Here is a 12,890-nt window from a genome sequence, read left to right as displayed (position 1 = left end):
TTTGACTCAAAGAAAAAAAGACAAAAGAATGATCCAGATTTAAAAAATAATAGACTGACTGCTGCTCTTTCTGCCCACCAGGCTTGGCCAGCGCCAAGCAGTAATAAACCTGTTGCAGACAGTCACAGAGGAACGTGTACATTCATGAACTGCACTTTATAAAGCCTAGAATACAAGCTAAATCACTTTTTTGTTTCAAATCTATTTTGGAGTTAAAGAGGACAAGAAAAATATCTACGCAGTAATTAAGCACTTGTAATACACACACACTTCACAGACTTGAAGCTGGACTGTGGTTTCCATCTTAAGAGTCTGCCTTGTTCATAAATGTAAAAGTGATGTTGGGATTTAATCTTTCATAATAAAAAAAAAAACAAAAAAACCCAAAACTGTACATTTTTCCCACAGGTCCTTGTCAGAACAGATATTTTCGACATGAGTCTGATCCACACCGACACTCCACTCGAACTCTCTTCTTTGGAGAGCCAGGAAGCCCAGCTAGACTGAAACTGGAATCCATTTTGGTGCTTTCTGTATCAACTGGATCAACTAGAAAGACACAAAATTCAGGCTGGTTAACACCCATGTGAAATTAATCCGTTTATATATAAGCACAGTTAAAAACAACACAGGTTGACCAAAGTGCTGCACAAAGGAAAAAGTAAAACAAACACACACAAAGAAATGATAGCTTTATTCACATTTACCACACCATATTCATTTACATGAAAAACAACAAGTAAAAAAAAAAAAAAAAAAAAAAAAAAAAAAACATGCCTCAGAAACACTGATACTCTGCTGTGAGCCAGCAGCAGCATATAAGTTGATCACACGGATCTCAGAACAATGAGATCAATGTGATTAACATTTGGGGAAGCTTGGACCCTATTTCTGAATGAACCCAAAAACTACTGCAGATTAAGCACACATTAGTTTCCCCTGGTGGCAGCCACTCCATGCCACAAAAACTAAAGAACGGTGCAAAAAAACCAAATTAGTATGAGAGGCTGACCAGACTTCAGAGACTTCCATATCATGAATCCTCAATCTGATCCATACAGCCCCCACCCTAAAACCTACAGGATTAAAATGTTTGGCCTCCAGGCACAACAACTCACACTCTATGAGTTCTTATGTTAATTCCAGGAGAGGTTAGTGAGCTTAAATATATGGGTGACAGAACTTGATTTATTTAGTTCTGTAGTCTTCTGAGTGCACCCTAAAGTCTGGTTAAGGCCAGTTTTTGTGCCAAAATAGATATGACTCAAATTTGCTCAGTCAATTTCCTTACTTTGCATTTTGTAGTCAAAGGTGAGCTCCTCTCCAGCTCGGATAGCACGTGTTGAAAATAACGCAATTCTCGGAAGCCTCTCATCGATGTTGTCAATGAACACGTTGTATACCTGCAGGTTAGGGTTACACTGCAAAGGGAACAGAAGGTTTTTCAGGAGCGTTTCGTTCACACTCACTCTGCTTTCATATTTGAAAAATTGCAGTCTGGTAGTACATGTGTTGCTATGCATGCTGGTCAATATACATCAATATTAAAAGCTTTTGTTTTGAATGGAACATAGTGGAGAAACCGTGGTCATTTACAAATGGTTGAGAACAGACAAAGACAGACAAGTTCATAGGCACTCACGCTGTGGTTGACAAAGTGAGAAATGTTTCCTAGGTGAGCTGCATCCACTGTGTACACGTCCTCGACATAGTCCAGGTCAAAGAGGTACGTAGAGCCCTGGCGGTCATATATATGACCTCTTCTCTCTGCTTCGTCTGTGGTGATAATCTGGTGGAAGCAAAACAAAGAAATAAGTAAGAAAAGAAAAGGCAGGAGCAACAGTAACAAGCTGCATGCCTGGTTGATGCATCCGCGCTAAAAATAATTCTGATAAGATTCTTGATATTTATTATCACCTCTAATTGAGCGATTTGTAAATATTAGTGCTATTTCTTACATTTGTAAATCTGTAACATATTGTATTGTTTAAATAGTTTCGTCTGTTACTGTTACTGTCTTGGAGCAACTCTAACCCAGATAATTAGAGATTAGAGATTAATAAAGTATTCTGATTCTGAAAACACCATGTCCATCAAATGAACCCAAGTGCTTGGGTTCTGCAAACAGAGGTTCAGCTTGAGGTCACAAACAGATGTCCAGTCAGTAGTGGTTTTTGTCTTGGAACTCTGCCATGCAGGCTATTTTTGCCCAGTCTCTTTCTTATGATGGGAGTCATGCACACTGGTCTTAACTGAGTGAAGTGAGGCCTGCAGTTGTTTGGATGTTGTTCTGAGACCTTTTGTGGCTTCTTGGATGAGTCGCCACTGCGCTCTTGGGGTAATTTTGGTCAGCCAGCCACTCCTGGGAAGGTTTGCCATTGTTCCATGTTTTTGCCACTTGTGGATAATGGCTCTGAGTGTGGTTCGCTGGAGTCCCACAGCTTTAGAAATGCTTTATAAACTTTTCTAGACTGAGAGATCTCAATTTGTTTCTCATTTGTTCCTAAATTTCCTTGAATCACAGCACGACGTCTGGCTTTTGAGGACCTTCTGGCCTACTCCACTTTGTCAGGCAGGTCCTATTAAAGTGATTTCTTGATTGAGAACAGATGTGGCAGTAATCAGGTCTGGGTGTGGCTGGAGAAATATCCTGTCTCAGAGTGACGCTGAAAAACTAGTTCATGCATTTATTACTTCTAGACTGGACTGGAATTATCAGGATGTCCTAAAAACTCCCTGAAAAGCCTTCAGTTAATCCAAAATGCTGCAGCAGGAGTCCTGACAGGGACTAGAAAGAGAGAGCAGATTTCTCCTGTATTGGCTTCCCTTCACTGGCTCCCTGTTAAATCCAGAATTCAAAATCCTGCTCCTCACATACAAGCTCCATCTTATCTTAGTGACCTTATAATACCAGACTGAGTGACTGAGCCTATAAACTCGGGGAAAGTGTTTACAGAGGTCTAAAGAAAGCTGCTTTCCCATATACTTCTATAGGACCACAACTATGACTGTCTGATTGCCCTCTGCAGGTCTAAGGCACAGGTTTTCTAAAAATTATCAATTCACTCTGATTTTTTGTATTCAAAGTAGAAAAGAAAATATGGAATGGTCGATTTGAATGAGCGCAGTGAGTGCAATTTTAGGCACCATATTGTTGACAATAACATTTCTTCTTGAAGGTTATTTAAACATATTGTGATACAGCCAAAAATAATAATAATATGAGATTTTCGTCATATCGCTGATCCCAGGTAATTAAAACTCCTCCACCTTCACTACCTCTGCTCCTTGAATGTTCACCTTTCCACCGGTCTCCCTCTTATTCACACACATATTCTGTCTTGTTTCAACTGACTTTCATTCCTCTCCGCTCCAGAGCATACCTCCACCTCTCCAGGCTCTCACTACAGATCATAAATCCAGGATCAAACAAGCACAAGCTTGTTTGGGAATCTTGTCAAAATTGATAATGAGATTGAATTTTCTACTGATAAAAACCTCCCTTATGGCCATTTATACAACAAAGTATAAATGGCCATAAGGTAAACAGCAAACAATTAAATGAGAAAAAGTTTCTGTTTTTCCACTTTCTACTATAGAAATTTCTTTTATATGACTATAGAAAAAAAACAAACAAAAAAAACCAAACAAACTGGACAACTTGGGGAATAAGCTACCAAAACTTTTCCTGTAATTTTACACATTTATTTCTTCCAATTTAAGTCCAAAGAGTCGTGCTGACAGATTTCTTTCTTTATCACAGCAGCGTTTTCTTTATCATGTAGTAAAACAGTTAAATACGTAACTTCCTTACGCTGACAGAAAGGGGAGTTTCACTGATCCTGCCCACTTAAGGTCAAAGTGGGCTGTATGTGGCTCGCGATGTAAAATGAGTTTGACACCACTGGTTTACCACATCAGCCCACTACAGAGCCATGCATTAAATTAAGTCATAATATAAACCTTAGGTTACAGATCCACACACCAACATAAATCCCTATCGTAATGTGGACCAACAGCACAAAGCAAAGATAAAAAGACTTTAAAGTGATCACCATGGCGATTCTACTGTGAAACTGTAGAAACAGAGACTGCAGCCTCACTGATCATCAGTTTGTTACCTGTTGAAGTTCAAGCTCTGGCTGCTGGACTGGGGTTGGCATTCACTCAGCTTTAACATCACTCTGGGTTCTTGGCTAGGTTTTTGTTAGAATACTGTCTGCGCGTGAGTGCAATCTAACCAATAAGCAGAACTGATGATTGACTAACAATTCCAAGGACTTGAACTACTGAACTGAACTACTAAACTGGTTCTCTACATGAACCAGCTCTTGACTCCCATCCCTATTTACTATTACTCGTTCTTAAGAAGGAAAAAGTATTTCCTATCTGATTATGTAATTAATCAATAGAATAATCAACAGAATACTCAATTAGTAAAATAATATATCTTCACTCCTAAAAAGTGTGTGCACCCTTCTTAAACCATGGAGTCCAAGAGTTTCGGTCCACTACAATATTAAAATCAATGAAATCCCTTTAAAAAAAGTCCTACAATGTAGCCATGGCAGTCTCATCAATGTAATATTCTTAGTAAATGTAGTATTTTAACCTCTATTCGGATGTGCAGCTCATTTGTTCCCAATGCTTAAGGACCATCTCTGAAAAGCTTTGTTCAGCTCTGCTCAGAATACACAAGCACAGTTTTGATATCAGTGGCTTCTGTAAGGTTTTCTCCATCTGCCTTTCCTGTTAAATCTATTAAGGAATAGGAAAAACACCTGGAATAATGCATATGTTTCTACTCTTTCATATGATGGCAAAAAGACAGGCTGAGAAATCCGACCTGACAACATAAACCATTTATATCTTATAGATTCCTCAAAGTAGCCGCCCTTTGCTTTGTTGACAGCGCTGCAAACCCTTGGCCTTCTCTCAGTGAGCTTCATGATGTAGTCACCTGAAATGGTTTCACTTCACAGGTGTGCCTTGTCAGGGTTCATTTGTGGAATTTCTTGCACTCTTAATGGGGTTGAGAACATCAGGTGTGTTGTGCAGAAGTCAGGTTGGTACACAGCTGACAGGCCTATTTGATAACTGTTAGAATTTATATATGGCAAGAACCAATCAGCTAAGTAAATATATATAGGCATATAGATCTATATATCTCTACAGGTAGATAGATATGGATAGAAAATGCTCAAAGGGGTATGCTTACAAATGCGAAATTGTGTGTGTACCATGTTTACATGTTTTGTGAGGACCAAAATTGGAAGCTTACTATACTTGTGGGGACCAACAGCCCTTATTGGGACACAATCCCTGTCCCCAGGAGTTTGAAGCCAATTTTGAGACTCAAAATGTGGTTTTAGTGTCAGGGTTACAATTAGGTTATGGTCAGGGTTAAGCATTTATTTTTGATGGTTAGAGTAGGCGGCTAGAAAAAGCGTTATGTCAATTTGGCTATGTTCACACTGCAGGCGAAAGCACATCAAATCCGATTTTTTTTTACCCTATGCGACCCATATCCGATCACGGTATGACAGTGTGAACAGCACAAATCCGATATTTTCAAATCCGATCTGGGTCACTTTCGTATGTGGTACTGAATCCAATACATATCCGATGTTTTAGAAAGCGACTGCTGTTTGAACGGTTATGTCGCATTAAATCCATCTTTTACGTCACTGACACAAGACAGACGCCAATTATCAGCGCCAGAGAAGCGCCCGAGAAGACATCGCGAACGCTTCCTGGCCATCCAGTGTAGATATTAGTGAAACTGTTGGGAAGACAACGTTGGAGAAACGTGAACATTTTATTTTCTCCACCATAGATCATTTATTTAACCCTGATTTTAACAGCTCCCAAAGAACCCCCACAGACTCACTCTGTGAGCAGTTTGCAGACCACTTCAGGGGAAAAATCAGCGCCATCAGATGTGATATTTTATCTTCTCGTGATATGATTTTAAACACATCTGAGGGCTCGATTGTACCTGAAGAGACACTGGATAGCTTTGTCCTGGTTAATGCTGAAAACCTTAAGAATGTTTTCTCCACAGTGAGACCCACCACATGTCTTTTAGATCCAATCCCCTCTTTACTTTTTAAAACACTTTACAGGGCTCTAGAGTGCGACCAATTTGGTCGCAAATGCGACCAAATTTCTCAATAGTGCGACTAAAAAAAAATACTTGGTCGCACCGGTGCGACCAAGTAAAAGAATACTTGGTCACACCGTATTTTCTCGGGAGAAATCACAATAAAAAGTTTCCGCAACTCTGAAACTCTCCGTGTGTTCAACAACAGACACACATTGTGCCCATGTCGTGTTCTAAACCAATCAGAGATAGTCAAAGGCGGGGACCTCTGTGATTGGCCGTGGTCCAGATATTCCTGCAGGCCTCGTATGTTTACGTTTGAAAGTGCGGGCAGATAGAGAAGGGTGAGTAGCCAGGTCCGATAGAAGTGTATGAAGTTGGTATTGAGAAAATATGAAAAGAACAATTGATAACTTTTTCGTTAAGTTAAGGCCTGATCAGTCCAAAATTCTGAGCCAGCGCTCTGACACGGAGCCATCAACCTCTCAGTTTTGTCAAACACTGGTCCGGAGGCGGCATCAAAAATGAGCCACATCTGATCGACTCAGCCGGAGCCCAGTGAAAGTAAAAGTGAAAAAATGTATAAATTTCGAATCGGTGGCTTGACCAGTTTCCTGGCTAAGATACAGCCAAGCTGACAATATGATGCACTGCATTTATTGTCGTGAGTGTGGAAAGACCATGGCCGGCAACACTGCATTTGTCACTGGTGCTAATACGTTTCGACTTGAAACGCTGAAAAAGCATACAGTATCGAGAAGACACATTATATGCCGCGATAAATGCACTGCCCAAATGTCCCCTCTTCCCACTGCCTTTCAGCGGCAGGCAGGAGTAAACAGGTCATCGGAGGAGGCCGAGATGATCATTAAGTTTAACATCGCCTACAATATTGCAAAAGAAGAAGTTCCGTTTACTAAGTTCAAGTCAGAAATAACTCTTCACAAGAAAAATGGCTTGGACATAAACCCCACATACAGCAATGATGTTGCGTGCGCCCAGTTTATAGGCGTCATCGCTGACACACTGAAAAAAAAGACGTCAGTGGAAATTGCGAACAGTGCATACATGGCATTCCTGATCGATGGAGACACAGACATCGCCACAAAAGAATGCGTCATTGTGTACGCTCGTATCTTGCAAAAAGGAAGACCAGTGAATATACTGATTGGACACATTGAGGTCGAGCATGCCCATGCCAAAGGTAAGCCATGTCATGTCATGTCATGTCACGTAGCCTATGTAAATAATATAATTAATACTAGAAAGCGAAAATTTCAGAAGAGATTTTAAGTGTGCCTATGCCGCTGCTAATCAGTGTAGTTTGCCATTCATACGGCTACAGAGAGCAAAACTCAGCAGAGCAGCCATTCTCCACCATGAATTATGATAAAAACAAACACCGCTCGCGCCTCACAGATGACAGCTTACAGTTTTGGGTAAAGATGAGGTGACTTCGTACAGCCCCGATTTGCAGACGCTGTGCACAGAGGTTCATGAGCAGAAGTCCCATTGTATCACGGCAGACCCCGACAATGTTTGCATGAACATGCTTTGAAGCATTACATTATGGACCACTTTTCACACATGGTTGGTTTACCCACACAGGCAGCTGTAGCTTTTCAACTCATAGCCCAACACACACCCAAAAACAGCCAAGAGCACACACTTTACACCGTGGGTCCACCTCCCCTGCAGCGGCACTGCAGACCACGCCCGACACACACATCAAACACATAAAATAAATATTTATGCACTTTCGCATTCATCTTTTGTTTTTTGTTATTTTTACACAGTGTTCTGAATGATGAACAATGGTCTACAGCCAATCTTGTGTATTATTATACAAACTTTGGTTGTAAGATTCAGATAACTATTTAATAAAAGCTAAATATTTTATATGAGAGTAAGAAAGAAAAGTATATCTTTATGTCCACCTTTCTCTGTTAATGCCCTACCTGGCCCCTGGCAAAAGCTTTGCTAGATCCGCCCCTGCACAGTTACCAGCTGTCAGCTACACAAAAAGGAGCTTGGTGTTTACAGGAGTGCAGAATTATTAGGCAAATGAGTATTTTGTCCACATCATCCTCTTCATGCATGTTGTCTTACTCCAGGCTGTATAGGCTCGAAAGCCTACTACCAATTAAGCATATTAGGTGATGTGCATCTCTGTAATGAGAAGGGTGTGGTCTAATGACATCAACACCCTATATCAGGTGTGCATAATTATTAGGCAACCTCCTTTCCTTTGGCAAAATGGGTCAAAAGAAGGACTTGACAGGCTCAGAAAAGTCAAAAATAGTGAGATATCTTGCAGAGGATGCAGCAGTCTTAAAATTGCAAAGCTTCTGAAGCGTGATCATCGAACAATCAAGCGTTTCATTCAAAATAGTCAACAGGGTCGCAAGAAGCGTGTGGAAAAACCAAGGTGCAAAATAACTGCCCATGAACTGAGAAAAGTCAAGCGTGCAGCTGCCAAGATGCCACTTGCCACCAGTTTGGCCACATTTCAGAGCTGCAACATCACTGGGTGCCCAAAAGCACAAGGTGTGCAATACTCAGAGACATGGCCAAGATAAGAAAGGCTGAAAGAGCGACCACCACTGAACAAGATACACAAGCTGAAACGTCAAGACTGAGCCAAGAAATATCTCAAGACTGATTTTCTAAGGTTTTATGGACTGATGAAATGAGAGTGAGTCTTGATGGGCCAGATGGATGGGCCCGTGGCTGGATTGGTAAGGGCAGAGAGCTCCAGTCCGACTCAGGCGCCAGCAAGGTGGAGGTGGAGTACTGGTTTGGGCTGGTATCATCAAAGATGAGCTTGTGGGGCCTTTTTTCGGGTTGAGGATGGAGTCAAGCTCAACTCCCAGTCCTACTGCCAGTTTCTGGAAGACACCTTCTTCAAGCAGTGGTACAGGAAGAAGTCTGCATCCTTCAAGAAAAACATGATTTTCATGCAGGACAATGCTCCATCACCGCAGCGTCCAAGTACTCCACAGCGTGGCTGGCAAGAAAGGGTTTAAAAGAAGAAAAACTAATGACATGGCCTCCTTGTTCACCTGATCTGAACCCCATTGAGAACCTGTGGTCCATCATCAAATGTGAGATTTACAAGGAGGAAAACAGTACACCTCTCTGAACAGTGTCTGGGAGGCTGTGGTTGCTGCTGCACGCAATGTTGATGGTGAACAGATCAAAACACTGACAGAATCCATGGATGGCAGGCTTTTGAGTGTCCTTGCAAAGAAAGGTGGCTATATTGGTCGCTGATTTGTTTTTGTTTTGTTTTTGAATGTCAGAAATGTATATTTGTGAATGTGGAGATGTTATATTGGTTTCACTGGTAAAATAAATAATTGAAATGGGTATATATTTGTTTTTGTTAAGTTGCCTAATAATTATGCACAGTAATAGTCACCTGCACACACAGATATCCCCTAAAATAGCTAAAACTAAAACTACTTCCAAAAACATTCAGCTTTGATATTAATGAGTTTTTGGGTTCATTGAGAACATGGTTGTTGTTCAATAATAAAATTATTCCTCAAAAATACAACTTGCCTAATAATTCTGCACTCCCTGTATTTGTCTCAGAAACAGTTCATAACTTCCCTTCAACTCATTCATGTCACCTAAAGGGTAAACCTGTTTCTCCATCACCAGTTCAGCTCTGATGATTCAGTAAGGACATCTGCCGTTTTTACAGCTGTGGCTCCAGCAAACATCAGCTGATACCAGAAATTAAAAGCAAATGAATTCTAACAACAGCTGATCAAGCTTAAACGTGCTGCTGTTGTTTTGCGCGATAAACAAACAAGAGAAAAACGCCGATCACTGATCAGTTTCATGACTGAAGTTTCAACAGGCGAGAGAATGACAGGGAGGCTATCATAAAGTTCAACATGCGCACACAGCTGTATAGAAACTCCGTCATGCTAGCTAGAACGCGGTACAAGTTATTGTAAGTGATTGAAAAAGTCAGCTGTGCGAAAATAAACTACACCTAAACTCGGTTTATATCTGACCCAAATAGAGTGCAGGTCATAACTTCTTACCTGAAATTCAGTTCACCTCACGCTCCTGCCTTCGCTTTCCCTGATCCACGATTGACCACCGCATTAGCAACCACCGGTCGATCGGTGATGCGCCTGCACGACCTCGTGTGGCGGCATGTCCTTTCTGTCACACACACGGTGGATAGCTGCCCTCTGTTGTAGCTCCGGCTAGCCACCACCAAACAACTCGGTTATTTTTCCACATCGACCAGCATCATCGGCCCATATGAGCGAAAAATAAGTCCAGCTAAAACACAGACCCGTGTCGGCGATCGGGTGATGAAATGACAGTCAGCGCCTCGCTGTAAGCTAAGCCTGGGTGCTTTTTCATGAAGGGTCGCTAGCGGCGGTCGATCGGCGATCGCCTGCCCGCCTCGTATGTCTCGTTCGCGGCATGTCCTTTCTGTCATACACGGTGGATAGCTGCCCTCTGTTGTAGCTCCGGCGTTATAGCACCACCAAACAACTCAGTTATTTTTCCACATCCAGCTGTAACTCCGATTCTGTGCGAGCATTTGCGAGAGACCGGGAGGTGAAGCGAAGAGAGTGTCCCTCGCTGTCCATTTGCAGCCAAGTCGCGGCAGCTAGCTAGGTAACCGACTAGCTGTCAGGCAGGACCGGCGTCGTCAGAAAAAAAAAAAAAAAAAAAAGCACTGTCGCTAATATGGGATGTCTTGATAAGACAAGCAGATATTTGAAGTTTACACACCTACATTCTAAGCCTGAAAATATCTTAAAAGTTTATTTTGTGACCTAGAAACACTAATAAAAGACATTTAAAAGCGAAGGCGTGTCCGCCATTGTTTAACTTTCGGCAGAGGTGTGCTATGAATTGTGGGATATGGGTTTTCCACCAATCATAGAAGCCATTGTGTTTACCGTAACTATTCAATGGTTCGCGCAACCTTAAAACCTCAATGGTTCCTGAAAGCAGCGAGGCTGTCGGCGCCATTGATATTGTCGTCATTACGGTATCAAAATAAGGGTAGACAGGCTGTACCACTCCCGGCATACCACTAGAGAGCCAACACACCACAAATGAAGTTTGAAATTTGTTTCAATGGGACCAAAAGATGGAGCCAACACACCACAAATGAAGTCTGTTTATTTGGCGCCAAAAGATGAATTGGCCTAAATTTGCACTAAAATATTAATATTTAAAAACTATAAAAGTCATAAACACCAAAAGTCATAACATAATAGTCCAGCTGCAGCCGCTGAAAAATGGTCTAACATATGTAACCCTAATGTCAAAACTGGTGTACGGCAGAGGGCCGGGAAAATTTTCACTAAAATATTAATATTTAAAAACTATAAAATTCATAAACACCAGAAGTCATAGCACACCATTCCAGATCCGGCTGCACAAAATGAGGTAACATATATGAAGCTTGTCTCAAAACTGCGGGCGTGATCGTGCGAAATTTAGGCGGAAGATGGAGAATAATAACAACTAGAAAAATTTGCATTTCCTGCGAAAATGCTGTGTGGATGCTATAACGCTGAAGCTGTCTGCTGAAAAGCTGAAAAAGATGAAAAGTTGCAAAAAGTTGTATGGTGGTGAAAAAAAAATGTCACCCTGAGCAGGATTCGAACCTGGCCCTCCTGGTCTCAAGGCAGCAACTCATCTCACTGAGCCAAACTCATTCTGACAAATAATAGCTGGAGAGACTGACAATTTTGCTGAAATGAGCAGAAGCTGCTGAGAATTGTGCTGATAAGAGGTGAAAAGGCTGAAAATTTTGCAGAAAAGAGGTGAATCAGCAGAATTTCTGCTGAAAAGAGGAAAGAAGCAGAAAGTTACGCTGAAAAGACATGAATCAGCAGAATTTTTGCTCAAAAGAGTTTTCTGAAAACAGCTGAGATTTGTGCTAATAAGAGGTGAAAAGGCTGAAAATTTTGCAGAAGTGGTGAATAAGCAGAATTTGGCCTTAAAAGAGGTGAAAATTCTGCTGAAAAGAGTTCAATCAGCAGAATTTCTGCTGAAAAGAGTTCTGCAGAACTCTTTTCAGAATTCTGCTGAAAAGATGTTTTTGCTGAAAATAGCTGAAAAAGCTGGGATTTGTGCTGAAAAGTGATGAAAAAACTGAAAATTTTGCTGAAAAGGGGTGAAAAAGCTGAAATTGAGTTAAAAAAGTTTAACTGTTAACTGAAACAACTACTATGATTTAATACAAATACCCTCACAATGAGCTCACCCGAAACCCTGGCTGATTAGGTACCACACCCGCTTTCTCACACCTTGGCTCATGTGATTAGAGGATCACCAGGGGGTCCTTTGTCCCTCTTTGGGGGGGATACTCCCACTGGGTTTAAATCTGGGACTCTCGGCCATTTGACCTTAGAACTGAAGAAGCTTCTCGGATGAGAGGTGAAACGTCTTCAAGCAACTCAAAGAAGACCAGACGCTTTTCTTTGCAAATTCCGTTGACTATGCAGTAGTAGTAATACTATAACATAACACATATATGATGATTTTGCAGACATTCTGGTTTTACACAAATACTATAATGTGGCAGTATACTATGTGTTAGCACAAATACTATGATTTGCTATAAATACTATGATTTGGCACATATACTATATTCAGCAGAGATACTATAACAAAACAGAAAGTCTACGACTTAGTAGTAATACTATAACATAATAGATATACTATGATTTTGCAGACAGTCTATGTTTTTGCACAACTAGCACAATGTGGCTGAAATACTGTGATTTGGCACAAC

The 12,890-nt window shown here is 41.1% G+C and overlaps 2 protein-coding genes across 2 annotated transcripts in view; one reads left to right on the top strand and one right to left on the bottom strand.

Annotated features, from left to right (window-relative positions):
- Positions 1-239: 239 nt before the first annotated feature.
- Positions 240-12,890, bottom strand: part of LOC116311434 (histone-lysine N-methyltransferase SUV39H1-like) — a 78,504-nt gene continuing 65,853 nt past the window's right edge. Inside the window, exons 4-6 of the mRNA XM_039604796.1 lie at positions 1,643-1,789; positions 1,292-1,421; positions 240-549 (exon numbers count right to left, since the gene is read on the bottom strand). Of these exons, the coding sequence (XP_039460730.1) occupies positions 416-549; positions 1,292-1,421; positions 1,643-1,789 (411 nt within the window). The 3' untranslated portion in view covers positions 240-415. The remainder of the gene's footprint in view (positions 550-1,291; positions 1,422-1,642; positions 1,790-12,890) is intronic.
- LOC120435353 (zinc finger protein 862-like) overlaps positions 6,782-12,890 on the top strand; it is a 65,895-nt gene continuing 59,786 nt past the window's right edge. Inside the window, exon 1 of the mRNA XM_039604791.1 lies at positions 6,782-7,307. Coding sequence (XP_039460725.1) covers positions 6,785-7,307 — 523 coding nt within the window. The 5' untranslated portion in view covers positions 6,782-6,784. The remainder of the gene's footprint in view (positions 7,308-12,890) is intronic.

This window comes from Oreochromis aureus, linkage group 20 (assembly GCF_013358895.1).
Source record: "Oreochromis aureus strain Israel breed Guangdong linkage group 20, ZZ_aureus, whole genome shotgun sequence".
NCBI classification, from domain to species: Eukaryota; Metazoa; Chordata; class Actinopteri; order Cichliformes; family Cichlidae; genus Oreochromis; species Oreochromis aureus.
The sequence above is the reverse complement of the archived record's forward strand: the minus strand, read 5'-3'. Positions and strand labels throughout refer to the sequence as shown.